This window comes from Lissotriton helveticus, chromosome 4_1, assembly GCF_964261635.1.
Source record: "Lissotriton helveticus chromosome 4_1, aLisHel1.1, whole genome shotgun sequence".
Lineage (NCBI taxonomy): Eukaryota > Metazoa > Chordata > Amphibia > Caudata > Salamandridae > Lissotriton > Lissotriton helveticus.
Genome location: NC_136063.1, coordinates 447,823,874 through 447,847,098, shown reverse-complemented (window position 1 = coordinate 447,847,098; position 23,225 = coordinate 447,823,874). Strand labels below are relative to the sequence as shown.

The window sequence follows — 23,225 nt, the reverse complement described above, 5'->3', positions numbered from 1 at the left end:
ACTCCATCGAGTGGCGATATATGCTCACCGTCCTGAATAGAATGGGGTTTCCTAGGAGATTTGTGCAATGGGTCTCCTTACTGTACACGAAGCCTTGTGCAAGGATTAGAATCAATGGTTATGTCTCGGATCAATTTGCTATTGAGCGAGGGACGAGGCAAGGCTGCCCGCTCTCGCCCCTATTATTCGCTCTGGCGCTGGAGCCTTTGGCTTGTCTGATAAGACAGAACTATAAAGAATCGGCGTTAAACTTCATAGCCAGGCCGCTTCACATATCGTTGTATGCGGACGATATGTTACTCTATGTCCGTGACCCTGAGACTCATCTGAACTCACTACTCAGGGAATACATCAGATTCGGAGGTCACTCAGGGCTGGCTATAAATTGGGCCAAATCCTCTATAATACCCCTCACTGACACTACATCCCAGTTTACGGTGGACTTCCCGCTAGAATGGCAACAAGACCCGGTCAGATACCTGGGAATAATGTACCATAGAGACCCAGAAGAGGTACTGCGGGCAAACTACGGTGTGGTACTCTCCAGGCTGGAGGATAGTGTCCAGAGATGGATACATTTGCCCCTCTCGCTGGCTGACAGGATAGCTATTGTAAAGATGAACGTGCTGCCCAAATTATTATACCTCTTTAATAACGTCCCGATTACACCACCACAGGCTATATTCCGCCGCATTAACTCCTTGGTTAGGACCCTGATATGGGCTGGCAAACAGGCACGTGTGGATCTGCAAACTCTTACACTCCCCTTTGCACAGGGTGGTTTCAGCGTGCCCGACTTTCTCCTATACTACCTCTGTGCACAGGCGCAATACGCGGCGTATTGGTACCATGCGGTCCCGTACATCACACATGCGGCTATTGAGGAGAGTGATGCGCATCCTATTCCCCTTTCAGCGATTATTTCACACACACGTCCACCGCTGCATACTAGGGATATTAACACAGTGGACACCACGGTCAAAGCATGGCACAGGCTGGGACAGCTGGCTCATAAAACCCCACTGTACGCGCCGGCCATGTCATTACACCATCATCAGGAGCTGTCAGTCACTAGGGAGAGTGTCGGAATGTCCCTGCTAAGTAGGGCTGGCATTGACAAGATGGGGGATGTGTTTCAGGGGGGCACGTTTGTGGGCCTAGACCAGTTAGGTTACATCCAGAACCAGACTCCCATGTTTCACTTTACATATTACAGGCTCACAAGGGCTTTGAGGGAACACTATCCGACGTTCCCATTGGAACCCGAATGCCTTACACCACTACAACTATTGATCACAACTACCGATTTATCGCACCTGGTTTCTAGACTCTATTCAGCCGCACAGGCCGAGTTAGCGGGACACGCATTGAAAGCCAAGGGGCGATGGGATACACTGTTAGACACCCCATTGACTGACGACGAATGGGCTGGCACCTGTGCACTGACTCAACTTCTGACACCCAATGGTAATTTGAGAATCATACATTTTAAATTCCTTCACCAACTCTACTACACGCCGACAAAACTGCTTAGATATGGGTTGCAGGAGGAAGATAGGTGCAAAAGGTGCAACAGAGAGGGAGCGGGCTTCGCTCACCTGGCATGGGACTGCGCCACAATAGCGAGTTACTGGGTGGAGGTCACCGCAACGTTGTCTATCATTTTGGAGGAAGAGGTGAGATGCACACCCAAAGTCTGTCTGCTAGGGATAGTGCCGCAGTTCAGGGCGTTGAAACGCAAGTTCTGTGTCATAGCCTTGTTGTTGGCGAAGCGACAGGTGGCGCAATGCTGGCACAGTCGCAAGGTGCCGAAGGTAAAAACATGGTTGCATGACATGTCCACTTGCCGGGATAAGCTACAAACATACGAGGAGCTACTACCGGCGAAATCTAGGCCCAAGAGTATTTGGGGTTATTTAGAGGAGTACCTCGCTTCCATACAGGATGAGGAAGAGAACCGACCATTGGATTGAATTGATTGGGGTACTGTGTAGGTAAACAACACATACACGAGTCATGTACCGGCCGGAACCTAAGGGGAACTGTGACTACCATACTAACGGAAGTTTGATATGTACGGATAGCACTTTACGGTCTAAGTTGGGGAAAGTTGTTCTTTTGTTCACTGTTGAAAACGAATGTGAAAAAAAAGTGAGACTCATTTCATTTACCAGCTAGTAGCCATATGTGGGTCGTACGTAAGAACTCTGATTCACACTGTAACGCTGATTATACACGACGTACTATCCTATGTTGGCTGCAGATATTTACGTAGCGAGCCGGCCCCAGGGTTGTAGGCTCATGCTGTGTCAACTGCTATGTGTTAATAAAGGTCTTGCGAAAAAAAAAAAAAAAAAAAAAAAAAAACCCTTCCACTGTTGGATTAACCCAAGTAGAAGTGTGCTGAAAACACTGGGGGCTAGATGGATTTGTTGCACTGCAGAGATCAATCAGATACATTGGCAGGGCTTGGGCTGCAATCTATAGGGGCACTGACTGTGCTTTATTGACTTTATGCTTCCCTGCTGCTTCATCAGGCTGTGCTCCGGGGGTGTTTCCTGTGTACTGGGGATAGCGGCAACTTCACCTACAATGCCAACCTTCCTGCAAAGGGGCCCTGGTGCGGCTCGTACTGTATGCTACCTCTGACACCAGGGATCGGGCGACAGCTGTTCCCCGAGGATGGTGGTGAAACCATCAGTGTGCTGGGAGCCCTCCTGTCCTGTGCCTGAACGTGCTCTTGTCTGAGTCCATCCTTCTGCACCGGCTAGGCGCCCCCCTACATTTGAGAAGATCTTGGATGAATGCCTCCGGTTGCTCATGCAGCCTGCAAGCAGAGCAGATCCATAATTACAGGGCTCCGCAAGTAGACTTACTCACGAACCTCCATTGTTCGGATTATGGCCTGTGGACAGCAGTGACCCCTCCCAGCTGATCTGTACTTGGTCAAACCCCACAATTTTGACAGACAGCCTTGCAGCAAATCCGGATTCCAGGCAAGCAGTGGAATCCAGAGTAGATGGAATCCACATTGACTTCTCCCTCCTGTGTCAGGAACTGTGCAAGGCAGAGAGAGTGATTGAAACCAAGACCCAGATTTTGACTATTGGAGATTATGTAGTGACCGCCAAATGCTAGGTTCCCAAACTGATGGAAGAAAGGGCGAAAGAGACCAAAAATAGCTCCAGAAGGAACAACCTGTGCCTTATCAGATTTCCGGAGGGGGTGGAGGTCTCCAGGATGGACACCCTCCTGGATGAATGGTTCGGGTCCTGGGTTCTGTCAGATAAAATGTCTCACTGTTTTGTGGTAGAGTGGGAGCACCATGCCCTTTCTAGAAGAGCCTCGCTGGAGGACCCCCCTCGCCCACTAATAAAGCGCATCCTCAACCACTGCAATGCTATCCTCCAGGAAGCTCAGAATCAACCAGGCCCGTGGTACCTTAATGTCAAAATCCTACATTTTCCAGACTATACCAGAGCAGTCCAGCAGCGCCACCGCCCATTTGAAGACTTTACGCAGAAACTCCAGGTACTGAAGATGGAGTACATGCTCCTGTTTCCAGCCTGTCTCAACGTGATCTTTGACTCATCAACCTACTTCTTTGAGACCCCCGACCAAGCACAGGAGTGAGTGACAGAGCAGCGGCCGCTGCAACTAGCGAGCTCTGAGGGCCTGGAGGAGCGAGGGCTGACACCGCATCCTCTGTCCCTCCCCACCTGAGCACCCTGGAGAAAACATACCCACTCCCGAAGTGGATAACGAGGGCCTACATGGAATATGAAAATCAGTGCGCCCACCTCCTGTGGAGGAGGCTGTACACGCAGCTGATCTGAGCCAACCCTCTCTGACACCCCGATTCTTTTTAAGAGCCTTGTGGGTGCTCTGGATTTATTGACATGACCCCCCCAGGCCACTGAACAGCATGTTATTTGACCCATGAACCGTTGTGCCCCCCAACCCCCTGGGGACTATCTATGATGTGGGGTGATGTACCTCCAACAGTCTTTGTATGGAGGGATGTGAAAGGGAGCTGGAATGGTCTTCATACAGTTGTCTAGTATCAGAGGTTGTACTGTAAATATTAGTTGCTACTGTCAATCACTGTTATCCTTCCCACGGGCGACTGGAACCCTCAAATGAGTTTCCTCCTGATTTTGTCCTGTCTTTCTTATGGGAGAGAGATGCTTCCAAACTAGAAGTATGGGTGGAGAGCATTGGAAGAGGGTATGTTATTTTGAGTTGGGTTGCTGCTTTGCAATCTTTCTTACAGGTACACATCACAGGGGTTCTCCACCGTCTATATCCCAAATTTGGATAAGACTCAATGGTGCCCAACGCCAACTTACCCTGCCTCCATTAGGCTATAGATTGAACCGCCATTATTAGGTCCCTCCCTCCAGATGGTTATAGTCGTCTCCTGGAATGTGAACTTTCTCTTAGACCATATCAAGAGATTGGTGGTGCTGCGCTATATCAAAAGATATAGACCTGATGTGGGCCTCCTCCATTAGACACACCTCTTCGGAACGTAGGGCCAGATGTACAACCCTTACAGTTTGCGAGTCGCATATTGTATCGTTTTGCGACTTGCAAAATGTAATTTATCACAGTGTCTCCGACAGTTTGCTATTCCTAATGGGGTTGCAAATTGCCTGCCTCATTAATATTCATGAGGAAGGTGCAATTTGCAACCCCATTGGGAATGGCTATCACTCCCAGGGATGGTGGCCTGTTGGGATCAGCAGACCACCATGTCTGTGACTGCTTTTTAAATAAAGCAGTTTTTTTTTTAATGCAGCCCATTTCCGTAAAGTAAAATGGGATGCATTTAAACAAGAAAAATTAAACGTTTCTGTTTCCTTTTTTAAGAGTAGGCAGTGATCCCTGGGACCTCTGCATGCTCTTAAAAATTTTTTTCACATACATTCACAGAGGGGAAGTGGGGGAAGCGTCAGTAGGCATGGTGAAAAAAACAATGAATGTACCTGGCAACCCTGAAGAGGCATGTGAATGGGCCGCCCTGATGAGGAAGACCTAATAGCTCATTATATGGATATAATTTTTCATGTGGTGACAGGCCCTTGCAAGAGACTGTATTGACACAGGAAAGAAGTGCAGACAGGAGCTTGAATTAGAGATAAGGCGATAGGTCATTGTAAGGTTGTTTTTGGACCTTTTGTAGATTCAGGATACTAGAAGCTCTATGAATTAGAAGTTGGCATAATAAATGTTGGAATTGATGGGAACGCCAACAAGGTTTATGTTTCCTCAATGGGGGTGAAGTGTGTGCCAACTTCAGGAAACTTTATTAATCCTACGTTTTAGAGACGTACAGTGGTCCCTAAAACAACCTGGATTATTGACCAGATTGTCAGCAACTGGCAGGATAGACAAGGGAGGCAGTGGTTGACAGCTAAACAGATTTTGTATGAGGCTGCCAAGGAGGAGTGATGGGACTGTATTTCCCTGAATCTCCTCAGGGGGAACAATTTCCACCCAGTGTCCCAGTGATGGAAACTGGGTGATGGAAAATCAGTCAGGCAACAGCTGGACATCTTGTTTGTTTATTCCTATCTCAAACAGGGCCATCCAACAATCTGTGGCTAGTGTAGAAAAAAAGAACAAGCTTGTCTAACTCAGTCCGTTGCCATTGTTTGAGAGTTGCATGTCAGAATATAGTAAAGGAAATACTGACCTGCCAAAACATTTTAACCCCTTCACTGCGGTGGGTATTCCGCCGCAGTGCTAAGGGGGCGGGGCGGCCGCGCGGCAGGCGCATGCTGGTGATGGAATCGCTCCGTCACCAGCCACGGTTGCGCTGTGCTCATGACGGAGCGGTTCCGTCACGGCCCCGCCCGCTCAATAGAACGCTTAGCGCAGGCGCAGAATCCGCGCCGCGCAGCGTGCCGAGCGGGCCGTGACGGAACCGCTCCGTCATCAGCACAGCGCGACCGCGGCTGATGACGGAGTGGTTCCGTCACCAGCAGGGGAGGGGTTAAATATTGTGGACCAGATGGTCAAAAAGGTGAAACTATATAAGTGGGTATAGATTTACTATTCTTAATTTCACTTCTACACACATGTAGTCATGGTACGGATAAGTGGAGCTGAGTATATAGTCAAACATACATAACTTCTTTGCATTTTGGTCTTCGATATTTAGGCTACAATATTATGGTACACTGATATAGCTTGCAACACACGAGTATACACTACACAGAATGCAAATGGATACCTTATTTTCCCACATGTCGATCAGAATAATGGTGGCGCTTTCTCCGTCTACCGTCAAGGTTCTCTCGTATGTGTTCTCTGCAAAGGAAATAGAGCATAAGTGAATACTATGTGAATTCAATACCACAAAACACATGTAAACAGATCCAAGTACATTCATATCGATTTCAATCTCTGCAGTCTTTTTTTACTAATCCCAACACTGCATTCACAGTGATATACCGGTGTGTTGTTCACATCCTGGCTCACTTTCCATGGATGCCATAACAGGCACAACAGTGAAAGTGACAAGAGTAAGTGTGGACCCTCCAGAACCCATTAAAGCAGCAGACAAACAGACTCCAGCCAGTCCTGGTCATGGAAAATAATGTTTTCCCCTCCAGTGATGTGTTGTGGTTCGCATTACTACTGCTTCAAGTATGTTGGCTGGAGATCAGCTGCAATATTTGGCTTTGTTGGGGAAGTCTGTAAATCTGCCAAGACTGAAATAGTCGCAGAAACGTCAGGATATATCAATCTTCAACTTTCTAGGGTTCCTCAAGGGCAACTCGCAGGGGTAATTCTAATCTGTTCCTGGGATTCCTGGGATGCGCTCAGCAGGGGCAAGGCATCTTCAGAGCCCTCATCCTATTGGTCTAAATACCATGCATCCTTTGTGGGTGCACAAAATTGACATACTTTTTTTTCTCCCCTCATTTTTTTTAAGCTTAAATGTGTAAAAATCCCTTTGCGATCACAATCCGCACATTCTCAATCACAGAATGAGGTTTTCAGGAATTTGACAGTCGGAGACCTAGGTTTAGGGCGGGAGAGCGGTGCTTCAGAGTAGGGACCATCCAACAGAGGTAAGTGAACAAGCACAAACGTGCATGTCTGTGGGTACTTAGATCCGTCTGCCAGGTACATTGCCAGTCTGGAAACGTGTGTGAATGCACTCCAGTGAAGGACCGAAATAAGCCCCTGCTCATTGAGAGAAAGGTAAGAGAACAGCCATATGATAAATGGAAGAGGGGGAAAGGGTTTCTCTATAGGAAAAATATCCCACTCTAGATTTTTTTTAAAGTTATTTGGGCAAATTCACAACTTTGCAAGATTTGCTCACCTCGCTTTTCATCAAGTGAGGACAGGGCTTTCGCTCCTTACACATTTTAAGTCCTGTAAACAAACTGGGTGTTGCACCTTCAAGTGCAACAACACCATCTCTCTCTTTGCTTTAAGTGATTCATCCGTATAAAACAAAGCACCACATCACAGTAACTTCTTGGCAAGTTTACGGAGTGCCCTCCCACGCAGCTACTCTACATGAAGGTTATTGGCCCTTGATATTGTGTAAGCTTTGACTGTTTCTACGTTACATATAGTGGTTATTTGTACATCAGTAATTGAGGTCCAATTCAGAAGTGTAATAACGTTAACTTGCTTTTTACATAGTCTTGCATACCGCACTTCTGTCATTTTTAAGGGCTGTAAATACGGGTGTTTCTTTTACTCAAATTATTGCCGCATGAACTGCTGGTAACGTCAGATGTCAGTGGTAAACGTGAACTCATTTGGGGGGTCAGTTACACATAGCAGGCAGCACACTATCCCATCGGGTCAGCAGAGGCTCTGGTTTCTGCTTCTCTGGCAGAGGACCGCAAGCTGGAGCGGCCCATGCAGGTAAGAGCGGCGGGGTGGGTGGTGGGGGAGATTCGACAGACGACCACGAGAGAAAAATAATTATTTATTTAATTTTCCCTCTACATCGTCTGTCGAATCCCCCTCACTCCTCAGCCCTGCCACTCCTACCTGCACGGGCCGCTCTGACCGCACGCCACATTCATCCCTTCGCCTCGGGGGTAATTGCCCCGCTGTGCTGGGGGGGCGCGCACAGCGCCCGCATGCTCATGACGAGCTCAGCTCATCATGAGGCACGGCGCTCCTGTGCTCATGACGAGCTTAGCTCATCACAGGTGCACCGGCTCCGGTGGAACGCTCAGCAGGGGAATTCTCCCCGCACCTGAGCGGTCCACGGCTCATGACGAGCTCAGCTCGTCATGAGCACCGGAGCACCGTGCCTCATGACGGGCTCAGCTCGTCATGAGCATGGTAAAGGTTAAGAGAACCTAACCTGCCTGGCAGGGTTCTCACTGTATTCAGAAATAATGAAAGCAGAGTGCTTTGGTGAGCAGGAGCCAGTGTGGATTCTTTAGGGTAGTTACGCATTGTGTCAACCCTTTCCCAGGCTCACCTATTTAGTGTTCAACTTACAAATGTGAAACAATCAACCTTTTCTCAATAGGGAAAATAAAGAAAATCATAACCTACATCGGCAACAACAAACAAGAACTGATGCCCCCTCTAAGGACCCACCGCTATACCCCAATATGGACCACCTTTAGCCTCCTCTTTTGCGCTGAACTCACAACATAAAAGGGTAAAAGTGCTCTCAAGGGAATTTGTTTAGGCAGAATTTAGTAAATTGCAAACTTATTTGGTAGGATTAGTTAATGTATCCCATGTGAATTCAAATCATCAGTATTGAATCAGACAAACGATATATATATAACACATGAAACATAAAACATAAACACAAAGGTGTAATGAAAAAGCGTTTTATCAAAATCAATGGTCAAGAAAATAATATACAGGTAAGGTTCATTCAAAACGTTTAGGTTTTGAAGGTATACAGACAAATTAATTGAAAAAAAGACTCAACAAAACCTAAATACACCTATCTAAAATCAATATGAAACAAAACAAGATAAAGATGAGGTGAAAGTCGACGTTTCGGTCTCTTAGAAGCTACTTGAGGAGACCATCTTCAGGACAGAAGTCATATATATACTGTATAAAAAGACCAGCGTAATCTCATTCAACTTAGGAACGCTTTCTCTTGGCAAAGTGGCGCCTAGCGCAGAGAGGACGGTCGAAGTAGTACCGCTCCTACTTATTCTGATAGAGTAGATTTGTGCAGTATGTCCGGTGAGTCTGGTTGAGTATATTAAAAAGCCTCCGCACGACGAGTGAATCACGGTAAGCAACAGGCATCAAGTGCTACAAGGCATGGATCAATCCAGTTGTAATAGGCTATCTTCAGCAAGTACCAGCGGACTAGTGATCGTATTACCGCAGGAAGTTACACTGTAATCCCAGCAAAAAGTCACGGGCACAGAGATTCAGGACTGATTTTTAATCTGGAGGGTTAGAGCACAGCGGTCTTAAGGAGTAATTTATTTTTCTATGAAGACACGAGATATCAACGGAGTCACAGCAAGAGTCACGGACCCGATGGTTTCAGAAGTGATGTACACTCTGAAGTATCTACGCCAAGGGTCATAGAACGAGGGTCGAGCCTCGTTCTATAACCCTTGGCGTAGATACTTCAGAGTGTACATCACTTCTGAAACCATCGGGTCCGTGACTCTTGCTGTGACTCCGTTGATATCTCGTGTCTTCATAGAAAAATAAATTACTCCTTAAGACCGCTGTGCTCTAACCCTCCAGATTAAAAATCAGTCCTGAATCTCTGTGCCCGTGACTTTTTGCTGGGATTACAGTGTAACTTCCTGCGGTAATACGATCACTAGTCCGCTGGTACTTGCTGAAGATAGCCTATTACAACTGGATTGATCCATGCCTTGTAGCACTTGATGCCTGTTGCTTACCGTGATTCACTCGTCGTGCGGAGGCTTTTTAATATACTCAACCAGACTCACCGGACATACTGCACAAATCTACTCTATCAGAATAAGTAGGAGCGGTACTACTTCGACCGTCCTCTCTGCGCTAGGCGCCACTTTGCCAAGAGAAAGCGTTCCTAAGTTGAATGAGATTACGCTGGTCTTTTTATACAGTATATATATGACTTCTGTCCTGAAGATGGTCTCCTCAAGTAGCTTCTAAGAGACCGAAACGTCGACTTTCACCTCATCTTTATCTTGTTTTGTTTCATATTGATTTTAGATAGGTGTATTTAGGTTTTGTTGAGTCTTTTTTTCAATTAATTTGTCTGTATACCTTCAAAACCTAAACGTTTTGAATGAACCTTACCTGTATATTATTTTCTTGACCATTGATTTTGATAAAACGCTTTTTCATTACACCTTTGTGTTTATGTTTTATGTTTCATGTGTTATATATATATCGTTTGTCTGATTCAATACTGATGATTTGAATTCACATGGGATACATTAACTAATCCTACCAAATAAGTTTGCAATTTACTAAATTCTGCCTAAACAAATTCCCTTGAGAGCACTTTTACCCTTTTATCTAATTACCCAAGCCCTCAAGGGTTGATTGGGTTGCTCACTGTTTGTTTATCATGAACTCACAACATAACATCTAAAAAGATAACATTCTACCATCATCCATCCTTTAATTCCTCCATGGTGATGACCTCACACCTTTCTTTAATATCATCGACACCTCCCTCAGCCAAGGAGCCTTCCCAGTCACTCTCAATACAGGACTAAATATTCCATCCTGAAAACGTTTCCCTGGGACCCGGAAGATCATGGCAACTATTGCTCCATCACCCACCTGTCTATCTTTGGTAAAATCACTGAGAAAGCAGTCTCCATACAACTACAAGAGCAAATGAGCAATAATGCCCCAGACAGACCTATTAATCCATCTTCAGACCTCTCGGCAGCAAAGAGAACACCACTCTTTAAATTGTTGACAACACCCTCCTGCTCTATCTTTCTTCAGTCCTTGACACAGCCAACCACCGAATACTGATCCACCCGCTGCAAACACACTGGGGCTCTCTGATGTGGCCCAGCAATGTTTATGTTTGTCCAGATGCTAAGTCACTACCCATCTCATGTGAAGTGTCCCGTGCCCCAGCCTGTACCCCATCATCTACAACCTCTACATGGCACCCCTTGGATTCCTACTTGCCAGCAACAGCATCATGATCCATCCATAGACCAATGACACAGATCTCTGGCTGAGAAACTTGCCTCGATCTAATTTAGAATTTCATATCCACCGCCTACCTAAAACTCTACCTGGACAAGACAGAATTCCTCAAGTTTGCGAACTGACGCAAACAATCACAAATTGAAGTCCGTCTCTCCGAAAAGAACGTGTGGGTTTATTCTCCAGGTGACATAGAAAGCAAAATCACTTGGTTTCATTCTTGATAGTGACCTCGCCTTCAAAGAACATATTGGTAACAAACGAATATAACATGGTAACATTTCTAAAACCTGAAGAAAGTGAATCTGTACCTTCCTGAAACTGACTTCTGGACAGTGATCCAGTTCCGCATCTTGTCAATGCCCTGCTATGTTATCCCCCTGGCATTACATTGTCTCTTCTGAAAGGCTGCATGTCTCATCAAAGCTCCAACAAACCATGAAGAAACTAGACTAACACCCCCATCAAGCCCACATCCTCTTCATGAGAAGCTACATTATATACACGACTAACAGAATTTGCACAACTCTATAAGTGGCACAGACTCGAACTACCTCAGGTGTACAGGGTCACACAAAAAAACAGGGCATCTCTAGACTGGAAACAAAAAAAAGAATCCAAAACAAGAAGAGAAGCCAACACCACAAAGGAGCTGAAGACTAAACTCTTCGGACAACACTACATCTCCACTTCAGAGGATTCACCACCCGCTTCATTCAAGAGGATCCTGATATGTTACTTAAGACTCCGGCCTTTGTTCAGTGCTCTGTTTCTAGCTAGTTAGAGTTGCCCTCTGCAAACACCTATGCTTACATAGGCGGCGGTAGCAAGACAGAAATATCTAACAGAGCATAGGAATCGTGACAAAAGATGGTTGAACCTCTCTTTAGAGAAGGTGAGGAGAAGAACTGGGAATTTGTGAACATGAACTTTCGCGAAGTGTACACAGTCGAAACAATAAATTCTATATTCACAGGGGCAAGGCAAATGTATAGGAAACTAATGGTAGGAAGGGACTGGTGCCTGATTCAATATGTTATCAGGATACATTGGTAGCCTGTGAAAATATTCCCAGCACCACTAAAATGTGTGCTGGAAGTAGAATGCAGAGAGGGAAATGTGATTTTATTTTATCAAAGTCAAACAAAAACAGACTGCTAATGGCAGGTATATAGGCCTCAACTCAGTTATGCAGAAATTAATTAAAATGCTTAAGACAGATTGGAAGTATACCTGATGCTGGAGGACTGTAGCATTCACTGCATTATGTTTCACCAGGGGGCGGTCATTATTAACAATTCTGATAGATCCTTAACGAGGTGACTGAAACCCGGAATAAGAAATAGATGTGGCCAGGTTGGATTATTTGGAGGTTGATTAGACGTTGTTGCACAGATGACTCATAAACAACATAAGTGGCTTTAGCTTGGGCCCCCACTGTGGGTGGGTTACACCCTACATAAGAAATAAGAGACACATTCTTGCAAGTGGTGTGATCAGTGGGAACCCTCAAGGATCCACATATAGGTCCATGTTTGGTAATGCATTTATCAGCACCTCTGCAGATGTACTGGAGGGGAACATTTCCCTCGTTCTAGATAAAGCTTGGATCTGCAGCAGAAATGATACCCCAACCTGGGTAAATAAATAAGGAACAGTTTAGGAAAAGTCAAAATGGGTTCATAATGTGTCCGACTGACATTAAATGGAGCTCTGTGGATCTGCATTGTGTCGCATTCTAGGGATCAGACCTCCAGAAGGATAGATGGGTTAAAGGTAGCCCACCAGAAATAAATAGCGCCAAAAAGAATGGAAGTACAGGGTAGAGATCAGTGGTTTTACCAAGAGCAAGAATAGTATCAGAGACTTACGTAAGAGCAGGTTTTGTCCAAAGTAGGTCCAGAGGGAGACAGAGCAGGGCCGGATTTTCAAGATATCCACCTATGGTTAATTGTATAGCAGCAGGGACATATTGAACATGGGGTGCTGTAAATAGAACATGATATGTGTAATCCAGTTGACAACAAAATGAGCTGGATTAAATTTGGACAGAGCTAGACAGCATACTTTACAGTTACAGTAAAGGTAGTGGGGTCAAATGGCATATAAAGGTAAGCAATGCAACAAGGACGTTAATCTCTAAGATTATCCGGGAACCATGGACCCTGGGCAATCCCAGGATCCCACTGTCTCTCCTCTGCGTGCATACCTGTCGATGGCGGGAATGCTGGGGTTGGGGGTGTTATTTGGAGAATGTGACTGCAGAGACAGAGGTCTGTTGTCCCTTACCAGCACACGTGTTTGCTTGCACAGGTACTCGCAATGATTATCAGGAGAATTCGGCTTTAGGAATACTAGTAAGGCAAGAATTTTGAAAACACATGCACATCCCATTCTTGGATTATAGTGGATTATCCGTCCAGAACAGCACAACCAATGGTCTGGTCACTATATGGAATCCTTGTGAAAAAAATTTGTTGGCTTTAGTCCCAATTTATCCTCTAGTGATCCTGGGGACGGCAATCATAAATAAATGCAGCTCTGCTCCCCCTAAAGGAGGCTCATACTGTCACCGCTTTCAAACTGAGCGTTCACTCCTCAGCCCAGGTCTCTGAACAGTGCACTTAGGAGTGCACACCTGGAAACCTGGCTCAGGGGACATGCTTGCTGGGCCAAAAATATTTCCACTGATTTAAAGTGTTTTTTCCAATAAACAAAATGAAAAACATAGAAATAATGGATTAATGCTCTTCCCTATGCAAGGCCCAATTTCCTAAGTAAAGTCCCATCTCTGTGCAACTGGTAAAAAAAGCTATGTTCCGTTTGACTTCATTATCCAGAATGTCCCACTTCAATAGGGTGATTAAGTTGACCAACATCCACTCAAGCATGCTCAGAAAGAGGGCCATGTTCCAATCCAACTTCCTGGTACAACTAACCAGGTAACTGTGGTCATCAAGCTTAGACTGATGAACCACCCAGTACATGGCATTACCCTAAACACAAGTGCAAACACTAGAGGGGTGCAAAACAAGGCTGAACATACACAACATACACAAGTATAACACAAGCACCTGTAAATCACTCCACTGATCTACCTGCCGCTGCTTCGCTGATTCCTCCCTAATGTCAGACGGTAATTTAGGGTTCTACCACTTCTTAACCTTTCATGTCTCTTTCCTTCTAATTTGGGCCCCAGACAAATGATATTAGTGACTGCAAACTCAGTGCTGAGGAGTAGGGGGGGGGGGAGACCTTTTTCAACAGGATTGTTATCTCTATCTGTTTTAAAATTGCTTGTATACCGCTGCCGGCCTTCAGGATTGTAGGCAAATAGCGGTGTCATGTATGCCATACTCCCTTCACGCTGCCAGTCAATGGTTGTGGGCGGATAGATGTGTAGCAAGCACTACAGGCTTCAAGAATTTGAAATGTTCCACAAATCACCCCACTGGCTTCCAGTGGTTTCAAGAACACAACTCAAATCACTGGGCACCATATACAGTGTCTTCTGGATCAGGGATCGAACTACTTATGTTCCTACCAGGAATCTGCACCCCAGGCACATCTACAATCTGCAAATTCAAATTTGAGTGGAAGAAACACAGAGCGGGAACACAGACAACACAAGGCCCTTACGTCTAGTATTACTTGGACCAAGAAATATCTAAACTGGCAACAATATAAGGGAAACTCCTCTGTGTGAGCAATGCTTTGTCTACTAAGACCTCGCCATATGAGCACACTCACACTCCTTTTTGCAGCAACCAGACCTGGCCCTTTACAGTGCTAATCCACCTTCGACAAGTGTACATTTTAACTAAATCCACTAATCATACCATTAAGCCGGGATTATCCTGGTTTTTCATCGGGTGGTTTTCGGTCTGACGACAAATTCCAAGACTGATTTACATGGAGATTATCCACCGAAGATGCCCAACCTTTGCTAACCTCACCATGAACAGATGGATATATAGCAACATATTGGCACTCTACAAAACCCTTAAATCAATGAATAGTAGTGGGGAAGGTCACGAAGCAAGGAACTTGCCATTATTATACAGACTTTTGATAAAAGCACTTGGTGGTGTGTGGGGAATCAAAGAGTTTAATTTTTTTTTTTAGAAACAGCTACTCAATTGTGAAAGAGTTGGGAATTGTAGCATGGATATGTGAATTTAATAGTGCGTTGTCTTCTAAGGATACACATCAACTAAGGTAACAGTGAAACACAAACTTCTCTTTGAAGCAATTTCTGGCCTTTACCCCTTGGCCGCGGCGGTAATTCCGCCGTGGCGCTAGGGGGGAGGGGGGGGGAGTGCGGCACCGCCATGCTCGTGACGGAACCACTCCGTCAGGAGATGCGGTGGCGCTGTGCTTGTGACAGAATGGTTCGGTCACGGCCCGCCCAATAGAACGCTCAGCGCAGGCGCGGCGAAATCAGCACCGCGCAGGCGCGGCGGCCGAGCCGTGACGGAACCATTCCGTCACCAGCACAGCACCACCGTGGCTCGTGACGGAATGGTTCCGTCACGAGCATGCAAGGGGTTAAACAATTAGTAGATTCAGATTATGGGCCTAATTACAAACTATGCATCTTTTCAAAGGCAAAAATACATCCACTAATTGATGGCAAGGGTAGATGGAGAGAGATTAGGGGCACCGCGGGACCTTGGCAGGCACAAGCAGGCGCACTGCTCCTTTTGGCAGATGGTTCCACTTTGAATCTCATAGAAGCAGTAACCACCACAAACCGAAGCCCATATTTTCTATATATTTGCATAGGCACTCAGACAAAGTAGTGTGCCAAAAGCATTTTTGCGCCAAAAATGACGCAAACACACCTCCGAAATTGCTTTGCGGATCTCCAAACCCAGCCCCCCTCCTCTTATTATCAATGCAAAAGGGGTGTAAAAGGGCAGGCAAAGTGCAAACACTCATAGATTTTCAAACATGCAAGATCCGCTAAAATATCATGACACAGCATTGAGGATAATCCTAACATAATTTGCAGGGCCGTACTAGGCATTGGGCGTTTCCCCGGGAGGCTGCCAGGGTGAGGCTGGTTTTCCAGCGGTGGAGGCCGGTTTTGTTACTGGGTGCAGGTTTTGCAGTGGTGCTGCTATATCGGCCCCATAGTAACAAAAGCAGCAAGTGTTTCGAGCCTCCTGGGGCCAGGCAGTGCTTCCCCAGGGGCTGGTCTGAGAAAATTGCCAGGTCTTCTTTGGGGTCCCAGACCGGCCATGATCGTTTGAAACGAGGAAAAAACAAGGGGCACGCTGCATAACATTTGATAGCCTTACACGTAAGATGCTTATTTTACGTGAAATTACACATTTTATGCAACTTACACTTGGGCGGTTACCATCGCACTGCAATTTGTACTGGAGGTTGTACGTGGAGGACAAATCTCAGGCTGGAGACTGCTGCCTTCCAATTACGCCGTAGAGCAACACTTAGGAATATATTTACTAAAATGCCTTGAAACGCAGCAACTAAAGTTGCGGAGCTGCTTTGCATGAAAGTGAAAGAGAGCAGGAAAGTGCCCCATCTACAGAGATTAGCAGCCTGATTCATCAAGCCGAAATCGGCTCGCAAAGGGCCAGATTCTGAGAATCGGGCCCTTTGCGAGCGCTATTTTTGCATTTGGGATTCATCATCCCAAATGCAAAAATCGGTAAAAGCGATTTCGCTATTTTGCGAGGAATTACATTTAAGGAATCTATATTTGAGATTCCTTAAATGCAATTCATCATCCATTTAAAAATTGCGAATTCGCAATTTCGGCCCGCTATTTACCGCGAGGTCAAACCTCGTGGTAAATAGCGAAAACTTAGAAAAATGCTTTTAAAAGCATTTTTCTAAGTTGCATGTTGCACACACACATGTCCTTTGGACATGTGTGTGCGCAACACCTGTTTCAATTTGCATTTAAGGGGTGCTACAGGGTGTCCTTTGGACACCCCTGGCACCCTTTAAATCGCTATCTTATTTGCGATTAGCTAATTGCTAATCGCAAATAAGGAATACTCCCCATTCATTCCTATGGGCCTTTTAGCCCATAGGAATGAATGGGGAGTTATTCCTTATTTGCGATTAGCAATTTGCTACTCGCAAATAATGAACATGTAGGAATCGCAATATTTATTGCAATTCCTACATGAATCCCGTTTTGCAAGTCCTTAATAGCGATTCGTTATGAATCGCTATTAGGGGCTCGCAAAACGGGAGAATGATGAATCAGGCTGATAGTGCAGTACTGCCCTCTCCCCAGCTCTTGCAGGCAGCCAGGTTGCCTCGCCTAGCATCCTGCACACATCTTAGCATCATCGTGCAAATGAGTGCATAGGTTTTGTACTGGAAAGCTACCATGCCAGTACAAAATTACTATGCTCAGACTAACTTTTAAAAGTTTCCTACTTTGTATGTATACTGTGCAGCACACATGCAAACAGGGCACAAGTCCTATAAAAATAGGTGGAGGGACTGACAATATGCAAATGACCTCATGACGTCACGTGCGCAACGTGTCCCGGTGTCTGAAAATTACACAGGGACAGAAGGTTCAGCTTATTTCTGTGGGGCCCATCTTCTTGGCAGGGGGGGCGGCGTCCACCTTGTTAAAAGAGTGGGGGGACACCGTCCACCCGCGTGTACCCCCGACTCGATCCCTGCATGCAAAGTCAGAAAAGACTGGAATTTCAGATTTTCCGACAATCGCGCAGGCATATCATGTCAATCATTATATGAGAAAGTGCATGAGGGGCTATAAGGGCCCGTGGAAAGGGAAAGGAGAGATAGTGTGAGGGGATACTGAAACTACAGTATGTAAAATTACAATGTTTTAAGTCCTTCAAAACATAAACAAGAGTGTGTGTGTGTCTTTGTCTGAGTATTTAAAAATCCCAGGTGAAATCCAAGACACACCTTACCATATCGGATTGAAAGCTCTGGTACCCAACCATTTATTATAAAATACATTTGTTGGGGGGTGTAACACCACAAACACCCCCCCCCCCCCCCCACCCCTGAAACTACGCCCCTGGCATTAGTGTGGGAAGGGCTGTCATTTACCACCTGCCGAAATTTACAATGTTATTTGGGCACTGGCATCTTACCTCCCAGAGTTTCACACTCCCCATCTGTATTATCATGAACACCTGCGAAGATATTAGCGAGGGTAGTCTTTCCTACTCCGTGCTCCCCTATCAGCACCACCCGGTAGTAGGTGTTCCCAGACTCCGAGGAGATAACGGAATCAGAGGAGTCGGAGGACCAGCTGCCCCTGTAGTAGTCTTCGGGGTTGATGGTGTACTTCCGGGTCAGGTGTGGATGCTTCTGGACCAGAAGGTGCCTCGCGTCCGCCGGGATGCTCCAGCGTTGCTGCTGCGGCGTCAGAGAGGTGTTACTGCGACGCATCCTCACGTTCAGAGTCATGTTTGCCCCTGCAACAAAAAGTATTACATTGGTATTAGATCAGAGTGCAAAAACCTTCTTTGTATGTCTTCTGTTAAAAACTAGGCCCCAAAAAACGCACCGGCTAAAAAGTTGCATCTCTATCTGCAAATCAGGTATCTTGATTCGCAAAATTACAATTGGTAGGCCACATTTACAAAGTTTAGGGATAGCAATTTCGTAATTACTATTTTGTGCATGTCGGAATTAAGAAATTGCAAATCCTAATGTACAAAAATTCACAAGTTAGTAATAGCGATTCTTAATGGGGTCACAAAAGACCTACTGCATAAATGTTTTTTTTTTGCACTTTTATATAGCGCTAACTTGACCCGAAAGTATTGGAGCGCTTTACGTGAGCACCAGTTATATTACACAAGGACCCATTTATTTTTTGGTAGGCACAGGGAGATTAAGTGATTTGCCCAGAATCACAGGATGAGGAGCCGACTCCGAGACTCGAACCTGGTTCCCCATCTCCAAAGTTGATGAGGTAGATCACAATTAGCGACCCTATAGTAATTGCTGCCATCACAGAAATGGTGGCCTGCTGGGGCAGTAGACCATGATGCCTGTGACTTCTTTTTTACTAAAGATTTTTTTTAATGCAGCCTATTTTCTTTAAAAAAAAAGTGATGTATTTTAAAAAAATGAAACGTTTCAGTTTCATTTTCCCTTGGACCACTGCCTTTTCTTAAAATATATTTGTTTCAACATTCACAAGGGGAAAGGGGTCCACTGGGGGCACCTTCCCGTTTGCAAATGGTTACCACCACCCTTGAGATGTTGGTAAAAAACGAATGTTTTGCGACCGCAATACAGTCGCAAATTATTCATACATAGCACTGCAATACCGTATTTGGAAGGGAAGCCCTAAACAAGCCCCTTCCAAATACGAATCGCTTAACACAAATTGCGATTCAGAAACATGTTACCGAATCGCAATTTGTGCTATGTACATATGTAAAAGTATTTTGGCGGTCGCTAACGCCCCGATTCTGCAAAACAGGCCATTTCCAAATGCAAAAATGCTTCTGACATATGCCCCTTTGTATTGTACATGTGCATGGGACACACTGCTGCCACACTCTCTGGTGAATGCATTTTCAGCAGTCATAAGTATGAGTTAGGGGGCTGGGGAAATTGAAAGGTTCTATGTGGTAACTCTTTGCTAATGTAGTGAGTACTGTATAGTACTGGATACTGAACATCATTGACAATGCCTTTTGTCCCACTTACTGCATTTCTGATGTCACTTCCAACTCCATATTTGTCAGCATTCTATGACCAAAAAGAAGAGGGATTTACAGTTTTCTGACTTTCTAATTAGCATAAATTGACATCAAAGGAAATGAAATCACAAAAAGTTTCCTAAATTAGAAAACAGGAAATCAGTGTGTGGCCTTTGATACAGAGGATATCACCTCACGGGGTGGACATTAGGATGAAAAGATATATATTCTACGAAGTATAAAAACAAGACTACAGGCCTTTTCCATCTACGCACCCAGGATCTGGAACAACGTCCATGTATGCATCCGACAGTCCTAGTGCTGTTCATATTTAGGAAAGAGTTGAGACTTGCCTCTTTAAGAACACTACATTACAATGAATTAACCATCCACAACTCAGCTTCCTCTCCTACTACTCGCCGACTTTAATCTTGTTTTTGGCCATGCATAGTGCTCTGCTGCCTTTTGGCTAGGTTTGCTCTCGAGAAATGCCATGTACATACATACGTACATACATGAGAGAAAAGCAGAGAAAAGGATACGAGTAATGTAAGTCAGAGTAAAGAAAAAAATGGAGGGATAAATCATGGGAAAGAAAGATGAAGGAAGCAAGAATTGGGTAGGAAGAATGAGAGAACAATAGTAAGAAGTGGGAAGCCAAAAAAGAAGGGTGAGAGGAAGGAAGAGAAAATCTGAGATGATATGGTGAGAGCAAAGAGAGGGGTTGAGAGACAGACTGAGAGGGCATATAAAAACTGAGTGAAGGGAAAAAGAGATGAGGAATGGAAAGCACAGAAATATAGGGTATGTTGGAAGGGAAGAGAGAAGTAGGACAAGAAGAGGAGAAACTGTAGAACTATGTAATGGGGATAATAGAACAACGGATGAGCATGGATGAGGAGAAAGGAAAGAAGACATAAGTGGTTGAAGGTAGAGAGGGAAGGGAATCAGGATGACTTGTGTAAAAAAACTGAAAAAGAGACAGCGAGGTGGAATCTTGAGAAGAGAAGAGTGAGAGGAAAAGACATGAAGAGGTAGTGGAAGAGAGAGCTATGCAAAAGTAGGTGAGCGAATGAGAGTTAAAAATAGGAGATTGAGGTAGAGGCAGGAAGGGCTGTTGAACTGAGGAAGAGAAAAATGGAAAAGGGTTATAGAGAGATACAACAAAGAGAGTAGAAATGAAAAAAGGTAAGGCAACTATTTGTGGGAGATAGAAGGTAAAGATGAAGTGTACACTGCAAATAGGTATCATTTTGCACCGAGTCAGCATGAGATTCACTCCAAATGTACTCCAACACGTGTGTGTTGTCCCTGGTACCAAAACTCCACCTCCCACTTCTCACCATATAAGCACCCGGAAGCACATAGTAAACACCAGACTCTAAGGATAACTTTCTGCACAGATGTAGCAGGCATAGTTTTCATATGAAGTACCCTGGAGTATTTTAAGTTTCCATCCCTTTTTTCGGTCTTGCACCTAGCGTTGCAGCGCGCAGCATGGCTCGCGCAGCGAGAGATTTCTTGGGGTAGAGGGCGTTTAGGAGAGGGACTTTTGCTCCCGCTCATGCTTTCTATTGGGCAACGTCAATATTTATGTTAAACCCTGGCTTCTTATTGCTGTGCAGGGGTTTTCGTTACCGCCCTATAGCTTTTTTGGACACGCCCTTGGGACACCGAGTCTACGGCGTCTCTGCCCGTGACTACACTTCTTATCAGTCACTCTGTTTACACGCACCAGTCGGCTCTCTGATTGGGCCTCTATTACAATCACGCCTCCCTTCACGCCAACGTTACTGTCCCTCCTCCCCGCTGCAGCAGCAGTGAGGCAGCGCTATACGAGGGGGACTCCCGGGAACAGGGGGCCGTGCGTGTGCCCTCCTGTCTCGCGTGTTTATTTTGTAATTAATTAGCCAGGAATATGAGGGGGATCAAACCCATAATGTCGGCATATTCACTGGATGCCTACTTCATTTTTTTACCTTCTTGTATGTGTTTACAGTGATACACCCACATGGGTATGACCCGTGCTAACACAGTTTGCTCCGTCTGTTTTTTGCAGACACTCGTATTGACAGGCATGGTAGGTGCAGGTAAGAACGGTGAGGCGGGGCAGGGGCAGGGGGGAGGGGGAGTTGACAGACGACGGAATAGGGAAAATAGCATTAAAAAAAATAAAAACATTTACCATGCGCTCGCCGTATTGCTGAATCAGCGATGCGGCGAGTGCAAGGTAAGTGTTTTTCATTTTTTATCAATTTTGTTTCTCCTATTCCGTCGTCTGTCAACTCCCTCTCCGCCCGCCCCGCCCCACTGCTCTTACCTGCACAGGCCACGCCTGAGTATTAAATTCACGCTCTGGCTGTCCAGGGGCCCAGACAGTGCCCCTACAGAGAGGCCAGGTGTGCAATACAGCTGTTTGGTCATCCTGTCATGGTGCTGCCTTCCTCTCAACCCTGCTCTGCACATTGAGACAGGGACATCCAAATGCCAGCTGAGCAAGGGCTACAGTGTTGACATGTACAACTTGTTGGCTGTGAAATGGATAAATTCTCATGCCTTCAAATGGGAGGGTCCCTTTTCAGTTTTGGACTCAGAAAAATACACCTGTTTGACATCTAATACAGAATTTTGCAGAGGCCGCCCCCGAAGGGGGCCTCGAGGGCCGGCACCATAACGGATGCCAGAGCCCTGGAAGGATCCGGTTATAGCCACCGGGAAGCGCCCCGAACCAAAAGGGGGCACTTTCATCGCTGCAAAGAACTCGCGCCAGGATGGCGCCTAGGCACCTGGCCAATGGAGGGGGCCAGGTGAGGTTTGACCCTCCCCCAAATGGCTGAACTGCCCGTTCATGGCGGGAAAATTGTGGGGGTAGTATAAGACGCTGCTCCCCATACTTCAGCTCGTCACTACATCGTGGAGCTGGGGAGCGGCGCAGAAGTATTTTCGAGTCCCACCCACCCACACCTACGTGCCAGCAGTGTCACAGTGCTGGCGAATAAGAGAGGTACAGCGGATGGTTATGGAGGCACACCGACAGGGCGGTGTGTAGAAGGAGGGCCATTCACACTGGGATGCCGAACGGCAGGGTGAGTAGGCCGGACAAAAGGGGGTAGCAGACAGAGACGGCGCTCGCAGCCCAGACCCAGCCGGACGGCAGGGCACAAAAAGAGACTAGCAAGGTAGCGAGTTGGGGCTTAACTCTGGGGAGAGGCTACCCCCCCCCACACACACAGAGGGGCGTGGAAACCAACAGAACAAGTTGAACCACAAAAGTGCCAAGAAAGGAGATAATCCTATAAGAGAGCGGAATAACGAACTGTCATGGTGATTCACGATTCTAGGATATGCAGAGGAGGCATGACAAGCAAATGATTTATGACCAAGAATGATGGA

General features: G+C 45.9%; 1 protein-coding gene across 1 annotated transcript in view; it reads right to left on the bottom strand.

Annotated features, from left to right (window-relative positions):
- Positions 1–23,225, bottom strand: part of GEM (GTP binding protein overexpressed in skeletal muscle) — a 45,089-nt gene that overhangs the window by 15,443 nt on the left and 6,421 nt on the right. Inside the window, exons 2-3 of the mRNA XM_078687032.1 lie at positions 18,264–18,590; positions 6,239–6,315 (exon numbers count right to left, since the gene is read on the bottom strand). Of these exons, the coding sequence (XP_078543158.1) occupies positions 6,239–6,315; positions 18,264–18,582 (396 nt within the window). The 5' untranslated portion in view covers positions 18,583–18,590. The remainder of the gene's footprint in view (positions 1–6,238; positions 6,316–18,263; positions 18,591–23,225) is intronic.